At 41.2% G+C, this 17,608-nt stretch overlaps 1 protein-coding gene across 1 annotated transcript in view; it reads right to left on the bottom strand.

Annotated features, from left to right (window-relative positions):
- Positions 1 to 6,761, bottom strand: part of LOC133992270 (ankyrin-3-like) — a 92,681-nt gene extending 85,920 nt beyond the window's left edge. The window contains exon 1 of the mRNA XM_062430989.1: positions 6,639 to 6,761. Within this exon, the coding sequence (XP_062286973.1) occupies positions 6,639 to 6,761 (123 nt within the window). The remainder of the gene's footprint in view (positions 1 to 6,638) is intronic.
- Positions 6,762 to 17,608: the final 10,847 nt, after the last annotated feature.

The raw sequence follows: 17,608 nt of genomic DNA, 5'->3' as shown, positions 1-17,608 counted from the left end.
CAGTAGCTTATGTATTTACCTGCATATTACATTATATTCTCTGATCCTACAGCAGCAGGATATGTTGTTTCTGTGTTTAGATTAGAAAGTGCCACTATTTATTATCAATGTAGATTAATTGGTGGATTATTTCATCAGTTAATAATTTGGTCTATCATAAATCATAAAATTGTGACGAATTCCCATTGCAATTTCCCAAGATGATGCCATCAAATTGCTTATATTGTCTGACTAACACTCCAAAACTTTAAGATATTAAGTAAAGTGTCACATGAGTCTAGCAAAGCAAAAAATGTGCACAATTGAGAAGAATTATTAATGTTATAATGTCATATACAATTATCATAATAGCTGGCAATTACTTTTCTGTCAATGGACTAATCAATGAATTATCTCATCATTTCAGCTCTGGATGCAGAGATTATGTTAGTAATTCTCTCTAAAAAAAAAAAGCACATGCCGATGATGTGTACGTAAACTTTTACAAATGGCAAATGTAACATTTCATATGTACAGGACTGTAGCCACATGTATTTTCATATTTTGTGAAATGAAAGTCATCACATGTGTAAAACAACAATTTCACAGTTGATATCACATGTGAAATGATGAATTTACATTTAGGCACATGTGGTTTTATTACATTTATGATGTGAAATATCCAATAAAATCATGCATAATCTGCTTTGTCACAATGCTTAATATTAGGCTGTTATATTTTGGATATAGGTATTTTTGCATTTGGCTCCACTTTAAACTGAGTGAGAAATGGACAGTGGAAATACATGAGATGTGAATTTTTACATATGTAAAAGCGCATCCAGTAGTTCCACATCAGAGAGAGGCGAGAGGGAGGAAGAGGAGGGACAGTTCACGTAGACTGGGAGAGAAGCAAGGAAGACGCCACTCACCTTCAAATGACCTTTAGGCTTACGATCATGCTCTCGCCTCTCTCTCTAATTCTTTCCAGCCTCTCCTTATCTCTCACTCTCTTTCACACACACATGCTCGCTCTCTCTCTACATCTATTAGTCCTTATCTCTTCCACTCTCTTCCTACCTCCATCTCTCTTTCTCATCGCTTTTCTCTCTCTCTGACTCTTTAATGCACACACACTTTATCCCTCGCCCATGTGACTGGAGGAAGGATGACAAAATTTAGTGTTGAATGAAAAAAAAGAGACAGACCAGCAACCACAACGAGACAACATGGATTTTTTCCCTATAGGACAAACAAATCCCCACACACACTGGTTTCCAGTTACGATGGCTCCCTAAGAAATCCCATCACCACAGACACGCACATGCAAACACACACCACCCAACCCCCCCCAGCTGTAGCTTTCTGTGAGGACCCTCGAAGTGGTGGATCAATAATTAGAACAATCCCTATTACACACTCTCATTTCCCCTTAGAGACTGGAGCTAATGTAGAACAATAGCAGCATACAGTAGTGTGAGGAGCCGTGTCACTCATTGGAGGATCCTGCACATTTCTGGAGCGTGGATTCAAATGGACTGATTAACTTATATGATGATGATGTGTGTGGATGAGAATGCATACAGACATCAAAACACGCATTGTCAAGACTGAGGAAGCGATATTGATTCCTGCATTCGAAAGATTTAATCTATGTAATTTGATCTATAGATCTCAGACCCAATCTAGGTTTGATCAATCAGAAAACATCATAAGTTGGTTGCTCGGTACTGATGACATCCTGGGTTTGATGCACAATATTTTCTTAATGGATAGAGAAGCAATGTTACACCAGCTCCTAAAAATAGGGCTTCATTATGGGTTGGTTTGAAGCTTTAATGTTTCCAGGCTAGCGACTTCCTTCAAGTGCGAGTCAGTCAACAAGTTTCTTGGTGGAAATACATAACTGACATGTGAAAATGATTTGAAAGCATCTCTTTACAAATGTGACAGAGGCACGTTACACAAATATGGAATTTACATTATGCTTTAAATTTATTTCATGTTTTACTGTTAGAAGAGAAAAAGTTTCAAGGATGGTGACTACTTTATATTTTCTACATTGTCTTAACAGTATTTTGAGGCCAGTTAAGATTGTCAATAGAATAGACATAAAAGAAAAAAAGAAAAACACACCAAACAAGCCCTTCGGTTTAGTTGTATTTTTCACAAAAAGCTGCAAAAGGATTTATGTGTTTCAATTTCTATCTGTATGTCTTTCACTGTGTAAACGTGTGAGTGTGTGTGTCTGTGTGTTGCCTGTGTGTACACTCAGGATGGCGCTTACAATTTGACGTTCAGTTCATTTAGATTAGTGGACATTGACCAATGAAGCTATTCTCTCTGATTAGGGTCACTACTGCCCCTCTGGGATTAATGCTCACACACACACATACACACACTCACACACATGTTCTTATGAAGAGTAACTATATACTGGATAGATCAGAATCTGACAAAATCATCACATCAAAGTATATAAAAATGCAATTCAAGCTCCATCAATTGTCATTATTTCTAACAGAAGCTTGGCAGCCTCCTGAAAGTTGCGCTTGCCGACCGTCCAGTCGGTGGCCATCTTGATGGTGAAAACATTTTGTAATACTGGGAGGAGTTCCCAATGCCAATGCAATTAGCGGAAGCATGCATGAGCGCTGAATTCATTAACCTCCATCTTTTATGGGCTGGTGGTGGGGAGGAGGAGGAGGTGATGGAGTAGGTGAGGGGGATGGAGGAGGGATGCACGCGTGCCGGCTTTGTTTCAGCCAAACCAGAAAGTGAAGTGGAGAGAAAGAAATGAAAAATAGGAGATGAATCTATAGAAATATGCACTGATATGTTTCCTGCCTCCCTGCCTGCCTGCTTAAAGCCTCATGACTCTTTTTCCCCATGGGTTAATTTTTCCTCGGAAGACTCTTGCTGTGCCACTGTTGCCATGGGCTTGCTCTGAAGGCTGCACAGGGCTGACATCCAATTTCAACATTGCCACTCGCCTTCTACCAGTCGTTCCAAAGTCTCGCTTTCGATTCAGCACTGTGATCCAGATTCAGGCTTCTAATGAACAGTGATGACGGTGATGAATGGTGATGACATTCACCTCTGATGAGCGGGACGTGCCAGTGATCTCTGGAATTTTTAAATGAAGTGCATCAAATTTTCTCAAATGCACTTTCGTCAGTTTAATTTTTTTGAAAGCTTCCAACACAGAAAATAGTACAACACTGGCGCTCGAGCACCAAATTTACTCGCAAGATTAAATTCCATCTGATATACGTGAGAATAAGCCAATGAAAAAAAGCTAGCACATGGCCCATATAAGCTCTCTGAGAGAAACAATAGGTACTGTACCAACGCACAATCTGTGTACCGGAACGGTGCATAAAACTGGGACACGGCAGCAGGAAACCTATGCTTTGCTTAGCTCTTCCTCTCTCTCAGGGAATCCATTGGGGGCTCCTGGCTCTAGATAATGTCATTAGAAGTGAAGCAGCTTGGAGAATTTATGTAACAGTGTAACAGGGGTTTCCCGTTCAGATGACCAATGCAACTACTGACTGAGTGTCCACTTCTTTTCCCTCCCACGCCAGTGGGCTCGCTCTTCTCTTTTCCTTGTTGTCTCTCTCTCAGGTTAGAATCCCACTATTCCCAGCATGCAAATGGTAGGAACTTTATCTCCCCCTGTGCCGCTTTGATGATGATACATACTTCATATAACATACAACACACACACACACACTACATCTATAGCAGAGGATCTCTCTGCGTACACCCTGGACTCCATTAGGCCTACACTGAACTGATCGGCGTCTAAAAAAGCAGCAGGGCTCATCTCTCTCACATTCCTGCTTTTTGATAGTCATATGATTATGTTGTATTCTAAAAATGACAAATCATGAGAGAAATAGTTTTTTCCAGGTAACTTATAGGGACAAACTGTGATACAAATGTAAACAGGAAGCAGAAGACAAGGCTGGAACCTGTCATAATTCCCATTTTAATCTTTTAATTCACAAACTATTAGCAAAAAAAAAGATCTACATCTAATACTACTACTACTAATACTAAACTTAATACTAATACATTATTCATGTTTTCTCGCACTGCTGTAAAACAGCCTTGTAGTTTCAGTTATAATCAGTTAAGACCTGCAGATTTTTCATCAATGAAACACTTGAGTAATATATGTGAATGCAGCTGTGATTAATACAGGAAAACAAGAACTGGGCTTTAAAGCTGATGCTACTCAGTTTCATTGGAGTAAGCCAAAAAGGTAGAATGTTTTGCAGCATTTTGTGTCATACACAGTAACCCACCTGCTTGTTGCAGTATAGGAAGACACACCACTCTACATTTACAAGAGTTCTCTACAAAGAGTTTTGTAGCTGCTCCATACCGTCTAAATATAGTGTCTGTAGAGCTGTGAAAACAGTGACTCAAAGCCATTTGTTGCAGAAATGTGCACTAAGACAGCCAAACAGTTTAGTACAGTGGCAACGAGACAGAAATAGAGGGTTTGAAGTTGAATAATCAAGGGAAGTTGATGATATAACTCAAATATGGACTGAAAGGTCCAATCAGCAACAAATTGAGACAGCTGTCTTATTGGGAGTGAGGTCAGTATGTGCACAGTCATTCCCACTTTCTGTTTTTTGTTGTTGTTTGATATTGTTAAAGTTCTCTCAAGCAAACAAATAAATGTCAAATAAATTAACTTTGGTGTTTGACTTTGTTTTGAGACTGTGTTAAACAAAAGTAGCAGCGTGAAGCCAATGACAGCACTAATAAAAATAACTCAAAGGAAGAGATATGTGAATGGACGGAGGATCGGTGGGACAAGAGACAAAAAACCAAAAGGGACAAAGACACAGAGACAGAGAAGGGAAAGAGGGAGAGAAGAGTAAACCGGTGTGAGGACAGAGGGAAGGACACAGGACAGGCTGAGGTGGGAAAAGAAAGCTTATTATACTCATGGATGGCCTTATGCACAATCCAATCAATACACCCAGCTCCTCTCCTCTCTTCTCTTCTCCTCTCTCCTCCTCTCCTCTCCTTTCTTTTATTTTCTTCTCTTCTCTCCTCCTCTCCTGTATGCTGAAACTTGACCCTTAGTAAGAACTATAAAACCTTGTATACATCAGCATTTCATATCATTTTCACACACGCATGCCTATATGTATCTACACATGCACACAATCACAGAGAAAAGGGGGCTGCATGTGCATTTGGGCACATGTGCGGATCTTAAACATGCTCCACTGTACAGAAAAGCAGAAATGTCAATTTACTTGACCTTATGAATCTTTTTCTTAATTTCAGTTTGGAAAAGATTCGGCCGTGGTGGCTCGCTTCTTGTTTATGCTCAGGTCAAATAACGTCGCCAGCAGCATAATTCAAAACCAGGCAACCATGGGCGCAAAGAACAGTAAATGTCATTGTTATTGAATGGATCTCTCACGGTCAAATCTGCCCACATTCAATACAGAGAATGTAACGAATGCTTTTGCTTAACACTAGAATTTAACTGTGAACAATTTATGTTGATACACAAAGGTGAATAGTAAATTCTTAATGCTCCTATTTCAAGTAGTAGTAGCTGACAGTCTGCTATAATGTTTTTACATGAGTCTGCCTCACTGCTCAAGTAAAGACAACTGTGTTCATCTGACATGTAAGAAAGGAGGAAGAAGAGGGAGACCCACGTGCATTTCAGCTCCCCCTCCATCATATGAAAAGCTTTGTCATCAATAAATCAGTTGTGTATGCATTATACATGGCTGTCTGTGCATCCAAGCACATATATACACACACACACACCACACAAGTAAGAGTCCACATAAACCCACTAAAGCACTCACACAAGTCCAAAAACAAACAAACAAAAAAAAAAACAGTACGAGAGGAGTTTTCTGCATCTTGCCCTGTTTGACAACATCTGCTTTGATTTGCCATTTGAAAAAACTATGTGTGCATGCCCCTTCACTCTTTCTAACTCCCACCATTCATCTTATTTGTTACAGTGAACACAACATGGTTAAGTTATTGAACACTCGTCTACTAAACGATTCACTAACTGAACAGGATCATCACGACCACTGAACCCTTCATTTCTCATCTAGTATGACAAGCCATGTGTGTCAGGCTTTACTCAAACAATATTAGGACATGCAGGAAGAGTCGAACGGAAGACAACAAAATGCTCAGTGTGTGCAGCTTTCACCTCATCGAGAGAAGGGCAGCTAAGCTTATCTCACACCAACAGCAACAGGACTAATAATTATCAGGTGCACGTATAGAAAAGACACACAAACATGTGCAAACACTTCACATGCACATCAACAAAACACACACACAGATTACACACACTCACACTACACATGGAAAGAGATGCTTGATGCTTTTTTAAAATGCACAGCATGGCTTGTGTCAATATGAAACAGAGGCTCCACATGTGTGTTTTGATTCAGACACAGATATGTACATGAGTGTTATGTGTGACGAGGCAACCTCCAAACTCGGCTGATCTAGATACTCAAGCTGTGGGAGATATACAGATGCTCGCACACACACACACACACACACACACATACACACAGAGTCACGCTCCGATGATGCTTGTGGAGCGGAGCAGATGAAGCCACCAGCCAGCCCTGGTCTGTTACCTTTCTCTTTTGTTCCCGGGACGCTGCTCTCCTGCTCTTCCTCCGCTTCTCCTTCTCGTCCTCTAATGCATTCACATCCACTTCCCCCCGATTCTTCTTCAATTGGGAGGCCGCGTGAGCCATGATAGGTAATAAAAAAAAACGATGAAGCACCACACACTACACACGCGTGCCTCACCTGAAATCCCAGAGAAGTTCAGGGGCTGTAATTGACAAAACTGGGATCTCAGAGGAAAAAATCGGGGTAGAAAAGGAAAGGGGGGGAAAGGGAAGAAAAATGCCCTCCTTGAAAAGGAGAATGGAGAAGAGTAGGGCTTCTTTTATGTATATATATGTATATCCTGTGTGTCCTTTCTTTTGGTTGTTGCTCTGGTCTGGTCTGCTCTCTCTCTCTCTTTTTCTTTCAAAGTGACGGAAAGACTGGAGAGAAGAGACATCAGCTTCTCCTCGTCTCCTCTTCCTCCTCCTCCTCCTCGTGTGTCATCCACTGGCAGTGTGAGAGGAGCGCGTCCAGGAGAGGTGAGGACAAACCGGATGGAGAGAAAAGAGACACAAGCATCACCAGCACAGAGGTGGAGGGAGGAGAGAGAGAGAGAGAGAGAGAGCATGGAGGGAGGGTGCGAGGGAAATGGTTACCATGGCAACCACGCTCTGTTTCAGTCTGTCCTCTCTCTCTCTCTCTGCTCCGGTCCCTGCTGCTGAACCTTGCCTGGTACTCCACTATGCAGACCGGTGTGTGTGTGTGTGTGTGTGTGACATGAAAGAGATAAACTGCTTGTGAGTGAGTGAATGAAGTAAAGGCTCAGGCAAAGAAAAGAGAAGAAACAATGGCGTCCAGCAGAAGGAGAATGGATGAGTGTGTGTGTGTGTGTGTGTGTGTGTGTGTGTGTGTGTGTGTGTGTATACACCCCCCACCTATCCACCATCACACACACATACACTCATGAACACACATTATCAGCTGGGGGTGGCCAAGTAAGGGGATGGAGAACATGTAAAGGACACGGGCGAAGTCAAAGAGGGAGGATGGAGAGACTGAATGATCCTTATGATAGTGTACAAAATCACACACACACACACACACACACACACACACACACACACACACACACACACACACACACACACACACACACTTATAAATACACACTAGAAAGAGGGAGCTATAGCTGAAAATGTTCAGTAGTCCCAGCTTGACTATTTCCACTTTGAGCGTTTGTTTGACTTATTCACATGTTCATATGTACAATGAATCAATGAATGGCAAACTTAACCAAAAACCTGTCAGATGAATGAACCACGTAACAAATAATACATGATTGACTAAATAAATGATTGCACAAGTCAAAATTAAAGAAACAAACGCCTGTTTCCCTTCTCAGCTCTGTGTTTCTCTAACCTCAGTGTGGTCATCCCACCATCTGGGTTCATTGACATCATGATGGAGAGGTCAAACAGGACCAGGGGAGCTTTTGTTTCGACACATCACTTGGGTCTTTGTTGAGAACAGAACAGAGGGATGGATGGAGGAGAAAGAGAAGAAGAAGTAGGAGGTGGAGGGAGAGAGGGGAAAAATATCTACACACACACACACACAGAGAGAGAGAGAGGGGGGGGGGACAGAGAGACAAAGAGAGAGAGAGACAACAAAAAAGTCAGTTTTTTGTGGCAGAAGACAGAATCGAGGTAGAGAGGAGGGGGAAGAAAACAAACCCATCAGACATCTTATTTAGGATGTCCTTCACATCCGCCATGCTCACGTCAGACATGGCAGTGTGGAGACAGACGGAGCACACAGCGGCCATCTTTGTGTTTCTTTCCCTGCCTGCCTGCGTGTCAGAGGCACCGAGGAGCCCGGCTGGGTCCTGCCAATACCGAGAGGCTGACTCAACACATGCCTGTCTCCTTTCTACAGAATGTAATGTATGCATGTAGTGTATTTCTGCACGCCTTTCACTGTACATATGGACTGAATGGGAACCATATGGAGAAAAGCTGAGAGAGAGAAAATAGATGATCGCCCACTGCTGCTAGAGAAAGAGGGGAACAACCCTCCAGGGACACATGACAGGTTTAGCCGGTGGACACCAGTCATGTAACGATATGAGCGTGAAATTCCCTTTTCTCTTCTGCAAATATATTCATGCTCCCTGCTTCATTTTTCTTTTCTTTTCAACCCCAAACACCAGCCACCAGCTTCAGGGGGGAGGAAGCTGACTTGCAGCCCCCATCATGCATCAGGGGGTGTCACATTATGCCAAATTATCATGCGGTTGCTAGGCGAGGGCCAATGGGGTGGCTTCAGGGAGGACAGGATGGATGGATAAGGAGCGTGGAGAGGTAAGAAGAGGGATTGGGATGGGAGAGAGCAGGGGGGTGGGTACATGTGTGTGAGTGTATGTGGATGCATGGAGACTACGGGACATGTGTACACATGATAAACAAATCGCTATTCTGAAAAGAAAAATTTTTCCATGGAGAAATATGCAACTAAGAAATTGTGCACCATATGGAGGAAATGACTGCCAATGAATAGAGAAAGAAACATTATCTTAAGTGAAGACAACTTCCAGTTGTAGTGGCTTTCTTAACAGTTCATTCATTGATAAAACTCCATTCATAGTCTGATTGCCAACAAAAGATCCTAACCTCCCATAAGCCATACTCGTAGTGAAAGCCACTGCCAAGGTGTCCCATATTTCAAACCACAGCATTTTGCAGGCAAAAAAAAAAATCACAACTACTACAAGAGAGCAGAGTTGGCTGGTGGCCGGTGAACTCTAGAAGTGGACGATTATTGGAAGTTTTCCACCATTTTCCAGGCACTATGCCATATAAATACAGCCAATGAAAGACTCTGGTGGCCAGGAATCATCATTATCAAATCAAATATAAAATGAGGATTACGTTGGCATAACATTGTTCTACATTATGTGTGTTACGGACAGATTAGATTTGAAATCATTGCATTATTTTATTTAGTATAGTGTATATACCGTATACACTGTATGTATGTGTATACTATACATAACATGCTGGTTTATGTAGTCTTCTTTGACAGTAAACTGAACATATTTAGGTGTTGAACATCAAGCTGTAAAAAGATGACAGGTGGGAGAACATTTTTTAAAATCCCGTGAGATCACGTTGTTTGGGTCAGTCTCTTATCTGTAGTGAGCTTCCTTGTCCAGAGTCTGCATATCCCACTACTGAAATTCCCAGGGGTGCAACATGACCAATCACAGTATCAGTCTCAATGGCCTTTTTGACCTCCGCAGCCACAACAGTGTGTCCCCAAAGACAAGAAAAGGCAAAGACAGGAGGTTTAGACCTCTACATGTCACTATGAGGTTACAGAATAACCAACTACACAGATTCCTTTAATTAAAATGGTTACAGGAGGGTGTGATTAGATTTTTTGGAAGGCTGCTGCTGGATGTAGCTGAGTGACAAAGATTTATCAGAATTTTTTAAGTTTGTTGACTTCATTCACAAAAAGTGCCTGTAATGTCAAATGACTGCATGATGATTGAAATGCATTCAGAGGTTATGAAAAAAGAAAAACGCTTAGCAGTAACTGTACTCATTCTTTGTATTTTGCTGCCCTCTAGTGCTCATAAGCTTTAACAGCCTAAAATGTCCTAAAAGTGCACAGTTAATGTGGTACAGTGTATTTTTTAAAGAAACTGTCGTCATAGAAGCAAAATCAACAACTTAAACTGATTAAAGAGCATCAAAACAAGGTTCAAATTCAGCCAACATGTGAAACCATTTCATCTGATCCCTAAATACATACTTTCACATGGAACTCTCATATGGAATCTTGATTTTTAAGATTTTAAGATTTAAGATTTCTATTTTGCCTCCCTTCTTCAGCCTTCAACTCTCTACCCATATTCAACCCTGTTTTTTTTATAGTGCTGCTTTGTTTGATTTATTGATGCTGTTTTCTCATGTTTGATTTTACTTTGTGCTTGAAAGGTGTCCGAGTGTCCTGAAAAGCGCCTATGAATAAAATTATTACCATCATTATTATTATTATTGTTCTTTTTACAGAAAGTAAACCATCTGCTCATGCCTCGCTGCTGCTATATGAGAGCATATTTCTGCTACACCAGGGAAGACTTTATCTTTGAGATGTAGCCAGTATGCAATCTAAATCTACACCTTTCCACTCTCTGCTGCTCCCCAAGTGTTGAGAAATCTTTGTCTGCTCTGAAAACGCCTGCAGGAAGAAGAAAAAGGCAGCAGAGAAGGAGGTATGAAAGGTGGAAGGTCAAATGGCAGGTGGTTTAGACTGATGGGAAATAGATCCGCCCACACAGAGAAACCCCCTTCACCACATACACTAACCCCAAAGGCTAGTGCATCAACGTGGGGGGATGTGGTGAGAAGATGAGGCAGGGGATTGATAGAGGGAACTGAGTTAGAAATAGAAATCAGAAATCATAAAAAGAAAGAATACAGAAAAAATGGAAAAACACAGCAGAAAGGAGGTGAGAGCAAAATCTGGGTGGAATACTTGCCTACAAGAAAGGAGAATTAAAATGTGAGAGCAGCACAGAACATCTAAGAAAAAAATTGATTAAAAACTCATAATGAAGTATCAATTTATATTCCACAGTTGAAGGATGTTTGCAGTCCGGAAATTAAGGCCACAGCTGAAGGCTAATTACAGCAGTTGTTTTTGTGAGGGTTTTTAAAAAATCTCGTTCTTCCTTCATCATTTTAATGTCCACTGTGGCTCAACCATACACACAAACACACATACACAATCTCTCTCTCACACCCACTATTTATCTTATCCTCTCCACTTCCACCTCTTCCTCGATATCCCTCTCATTCACTCCCTTTTTCTGTACTCCATCACCTAAATTATTCCAATGTCTCCCCTCCAGATAACAAAATGCATCATGAGACGTGTGCTTTAACCCACTTAGCTACCAATAACCTACCTAAATGTGTGTCACGACCAAGCGGCCCCCTTGAAACCAGACCAAAATGTCCTTCCTCTGTTTCCCCACTGAGGGGCAGACAGACATTCACAGTGGAGAGGATGAGCACTCAAAAAGACACACACGTATACACACACGTATGCACACACACAGGCAGACAGGAGGATGGCTTTGAGGTGGGGTCTTAAAGAGTTGACTGTCTGTAGGGACAGAGGAGGAGGAGGAGGGGGCATGTTCTTTTCGGTTTGGTGAGGAGAATTGCAGGGACATGGCATTTTAAATATGCAATAATAGGCTGAAAGAATGAAAAATAAGACAGACATTCAAACCAATCTACATTCATTCACATGTGTATCCACAAAAATGTATGTGGGTCGTGAGGCCACTAAATTAATAAATAATGTGGTCACAGTGCAAAATATGAGATCACAGTGAGATTATACACAAGCCCTCATTTCAATCTGCACAGAGAAACCAGCTAGAATTTCTATCAACTTCCACATCAAAGCATACTTTTAGAAACCTGAAAATCCCTGCAGCATTAACAGTAGAGTATAGACTGCACCGGCTGTCCACTGCTATATATTACATGCATGCTTCACTTCTACCTTCCTTCTCATCACCAGCAGCACCAGACAAAAAAAGATGAGAAAAGAAGAAGACAAACAACAGAATAAACCAGTGGGGGAAAAAGGCATATAGACATGAAACAAAAAGTGATTGGATTTCTGAAGCCCATCAGGTTTTAAATAACTTTACAGCTCAGACATCACTTGAGAGCAAAACAATGCAACGTATTTAATCTAAACTAGCCAAGAGAAGCTTCATTTGACATGACAACAATATGAAAATGTAATCAATCATTTTAGTAAGTCAAAGCGTTTTTCCCCTATATCCTTCAGGCTATGGTGACTTCAGTGGGATATCCAAATAAAAACAAGAACAAAACACAGTTGCCTGTAGATTAAGAATTTCCAGTAATCAATGGGGAGTTCATTTCTTGGCTGAAACAAGTGGTGGTCTGACAGCGATGGCTGTTCAGTGGGGGGAAGTGATCCCTTTTCTGTTTTACACAGAAATGGCAGCAGAAGAATAAACAATTTCATGGTCTGTTGGGAACAGCAATACACGGTCTCGCACAATCACACCCAGTGTCTTCCTAGTCACAGGCTGCTTTCTATCAGTATAACATACTGCAATAAGTCATTTCACTACAGCACAATACAGCCGAGTGGAGTAGAAAAGTAGAAAATATGCTGTAAAAAAGAATGAGAGATTGGTCAGCCAGGTGCTGAAAATGTCTAAACTCTACAGGAAAATTATATGTCCCACTGTACATTTCTCTATGACTATTATTATTATTATTTTATTGTTGTCTACCTCACCGTCTGAAAGAAACATCATTTCAATCATCTACATGTCTTGTACATATAGCAGGATTGACAATAAAGTTGACTTGAACTTTACTTTGCTGCTGACATACAGTAAGTCTAATTAAATTATGGTCAGAGTGATTACATTTGTGGCAGAGGAGAAAGTTCAAAGGACAACATTAAAGGACAACTCCATCTGCGTTTTTTCCCCCCCAAATGGAAATACCCAATCAGCCATTAGCAAAAAGCGCTAATGTCCCCTCCAACAACACACATGCAGTTCGCTGACAATGTCTTCCTAACATACTCACTTGCTGTAAGTTACAGCACAAAAGATTGTCCAGATACGCTACGAGCGATGTTGCAGCGCTGAGTCTGAGTGTGTGAGATTTGAGATAAATGCACCGGATGGAGCGGAGGGACAGATAGCTGAGTGCTGGGAGCTCTGGAGGAGAGAGCCAAGAGCAGAGCTTCAGGATGAATAACACCTGCAAATCACACAGGATTGTACTCTGTTCCATAGCTGTTTACCAGCGGGAGAAGAGCTCAGAGTTTATTTTTTAAACTTTGAGCTACAGCGACAGTGAGTTGTCTGTTAGCATGTTTAGCAGAGCAGCAGCAAAAACCTCAAAAACCAAAATAATAATGGACCCACCCTTTAATTAACCACTGATAGAACCATTATGAGTCAGCCTGAGTTGTTTTTAATTGGAAACATTAGTGAGAAAAAAAAACTGCGGCCCGTTAATCTCATGGGAGAGCAATAAAGCGGCGATAAGGAAAGGAAAGACATCTGATGAACAAAGCAACAAAAATAGAGGTGTGATGTGTTAAGGAAGAATAAAGAGGAAATGGAAAGACTTGTTGAATCAGTGACCTGTTGGCCCATGGGGATAACAGGCCCCCAGTCGCTCCATCCAATCACAGATCTCAGCTCTACATCCTGCAATATAAACTTCTGGGAAATGACAGTCCCAGAGGAGATCCTCAGAAATTCTTTGTGATGGGCCAGGTGGAGGGATTTTCCAAGGACGTCACACACAGGAAACATCAAGAAAACAAATGTTGCCATGGCAACTCAGCTTGATTTTGCTTGAGGTGGGCATTAAGATGGTGTTAAAGGACTGACAACTGCACCAGTTTTCTCAAAAAACATAAACACATCTTATTAAGCCTGATTGATTATGTCTCATAAAATATGATGTCAGTGGTTTTGGCATTTTAGACACTTCGCACGAATTTAAACAGCATTGTCCTTTTAATTTTTTTCTTCTTCACAATTTATCTAATTTCAACTCAAAAACAAGTCCCTCATATATTTATGAGATTGTTGGTTTATAAACATTTGACTCCTCCATGAGACAACTGTGTCTTTATGCAATTTTACACTGATGTGTGTGTGTGAAAAAGACAAATGATGCAATACAATGATAGCATTTTATACTGCATTGTGAAAAAACAACTGCAGTTTTTTTTGTTTTGTTTTTTGATTTCATGATGAATCCTGTCATTGTAGAATCACAAAAAGTAAAGAGGGAGCTTCAATACAAAAGGCATTCAGTTGTGATTTATTTTTGTTTTTTTAAATAATGATGCAACAGAAACAGTTAGAGAGATTTTTTAGGTTGTACTCTGTGTGCTGTGCTATGCGATTTGGAGTCTGATCAAAGGCGAGCACAGTGCCTTTCTCCCATGCGAAGCAGCAGAAGCCACCAGCACCATATGTGTGTGCCCATCAGTGGGTCCACATGCCATATGCCTGAATGTGCTGGTGTAATGCTTTCTCTGTGCCAATCATCTCACTGTCCGTTCAGCAAGGGGAGTGTTCATTAGTGCAGTCCTGGGATAGGGGGTGTGCGCATGAGTGTAAATAAATATATTATCTGTATATGTGCATTGTGCATACTTCAACAAGGAGTTCTATATCAGCTCAATATCTGTGCTTTTCTTTGCATATGTATTTGACCATGTTTGCATGAGTGCATTGAAGCGATAAAGCGCAGGAGTGTGTGTAGCCGTGGGTTGGCATAACCTCACCAAACCCTGTTACTGGAATCGCAGGAGCCGTGTGTTTGTGCTGCCTTGTTACTCTCCCTAAGCTGCTGGGCAGTGGAATATCCTCCCTAGTGTCGAGTTTCCCCGTCATGATGGAATCACAGCGATGTGCCTGGGGAGCCTCTCTCGCTCTCACTCACTACACCAGCCCCATATCAAAGTATCATCAGACACACACGCACAAATACACAAAGCAACCACCTGGAAAGTACTGCTCGACACAGAGAACCCCAAAGTTTAGTGTTACTGCAGAGTGCACACAGATCCAAGCATGGACAAATACACTTACACACTGTCATATATTATTGCATCTTTTCATGGAGGACAGGTCAAATGCTACCTGGGTATTTATATATTTTTTATGAGCATGGAGATATTTATACCATACTTTAAGTTTCTGGTCTCTGCCATAATAATTGTTAATATATATCTCAAAAGTATTTGTAAATAGATTCCAGCGTTTTATAAATATGGTGCCAATACACCTACAGTAAGGCTTATTCACCTCTACAGGCTAATGCGCTATACAGGTGATTTAACAAGATACTGTAGAGTAAGCATGTAAAGTCAATCATGGTTATTAGGTTTGCCAATTAAATGTGTGCGTGTTGAAGCAATATTCAATAAAATAATTTCCAATAAACACACTGTAAGGTCAACATAACTTTTTCTATTTTTAGCAGTATCCTCAAAGCAAGGTGAAATATAAATACTCACCACTATCAGTTTCTCAATGCTCTCAATTACATTACACTGTTAATCATCCAAAACAGGTGGAATATACTCTTTGGGAATAGTCCATTGACCAGATTTTTGGGTGGTTTTCAGCTGGTTGCCTTAAGATTCAATGTGGACAAATTCCACACAGCTCAAGTTGTGTTTTAAAACATTTTTCAATTCTACTATCCTCGGTGCAAACAAATAAGTATGCACAAGTTTCCTTTCAAAATATGCTTGTATATACATTTACACATATACAATGCAGAGGAGAATAAAAGCAACAAACTGGATCTCAGCTGGACTTGCTCCAGTAGTAACCTCTGGCCCAATAACAGTAACAACTCAGACGTCTGAGCACATGCAAGCTTTATGTTCAGTCAATGGAAGAAGAGGTCTTGAGTCATCTAAAGGTGCTAACCATCTAGCGAGTGTCTGTAACCTGTTCTTAGTGATGAAAATGTAGCCTTACTACACTTAGCTCATCTAATTTCTACTATTAAAGATGGCAAAAGGTCAAAATGGTGTATGATATAGTATCTGGAAATGAGAGAGCAATGAAAGGTTACTGATGGACTTTATTGAAGATTTAATTGGTTGCAAATGAGCTAATTGTGTTTGCACGGCGAGAGCAGAGCAGCGCACTCGGCGAACTGCATGCGCAAGCTCACATACTGTACATACAAACAACGTCTGGGTCAGATGCAGCCAATCACCTCATCTTCCTCGCACCTTAGCAATGATCGCCATGCACACACACACTCGCTGGACGGTCGCGATCCTAGGCGGAGGGCAGGGCAAGATAGAGGTTGTGTAAATGTCAAGGCCTCTCACTAACCACATTACAAACTTGAAGACTCTTACTCCACATTTCCATCCCGTGCCTCATGCATACACATAAGAGATGAAAATGTTTGAATCAAATATAAATGTTTATAGTTAGTAATTAAAATATTACATATAGAAGTTTAATATTTCTCAATTTTGCAAAAATATGTAAACTCTTAAGAAAGCACCACATAAAAATATATTAATTGAAATGCTGCTAAAACCACTTAGAATACTGGGATAAAGACACTATCTCCTGACCAGAAACCCATTTACATTCAATGCACTGATGCAGATTCATAAATGTGGAGCTGAAAGCATCATTTATCTCATCTTAGGTAGCTCAGAAAACAAAACCAAAGCCATTTTGCGGGATAAGTCTAATGCTGCCAACACCACAGAGGGGCTATCATTTGCTCTATCACTGAAAGCAATAACGCAGAGAGACAGAGGAAGAAAGGAAGAGAGAGAACTTATCAATGTTCTCCGCCATAAGCCATAAAGCTGCGATATCTTGCCAAGTCTGATAAGCAACATCCAACGCTTCTCTGTCTCCCTCTCTCCTACTCATTTCACCCCACCCCTCCCTGCTGCTCTGTCTTGACAGCTGGGGCCCCAGTCCCACATCAGTGGAAATTTCCTGAAATGTCACTCCAGTCGACGGCAAGAGTGATTGTATAGCGTGGGGAGTATTGCTGCAAAGGCCATACACGGACATATACACAATACTCCCTCGCCCCATTGTTCCTTGTCCCCACACGATGGCTGTCACCCCGACTTCGGCACTCGCAGGCAAAAATTGTTCGGCCATGCATGTATCTTTCTGTCTCCAAACCCCACTGTGATTCGGCTCCCTCAACCCTTTCATATCGTGTCCTCACCTTTTCGTCCTGAGAGTTCAACCTGTCATGGTAACTCAGGCAGGGGCCAGAATGAAAAGGTGAGGGGTCAGAGGTGAAACAGGAAGTCATTTGGGCCACGTTCCTCTATCAATCAAAGCCTAAATGTTTGGGGTTTTTTGTTTGTTTTTTGGAATATTTGG

The sequence above is a fragment of the Scomber scombrus genome, chromosome 12 (assembly GCF_963691925.1).
Source record: "Scomber scombrus chromosome 12, fScoSco1.1, whole genome shotgun sequence".
NCBI classification, from domain to species: Eukaryota; Metazoa; Chordata; class Actinopteri; order Scombriformes; family Scombridae; genus Scomber; species Scomber scombrus.
Note: the sequence above shows the minus strand (reverse complement) of the source record. Positions and strands in the feature narration are given on the sequence as shown.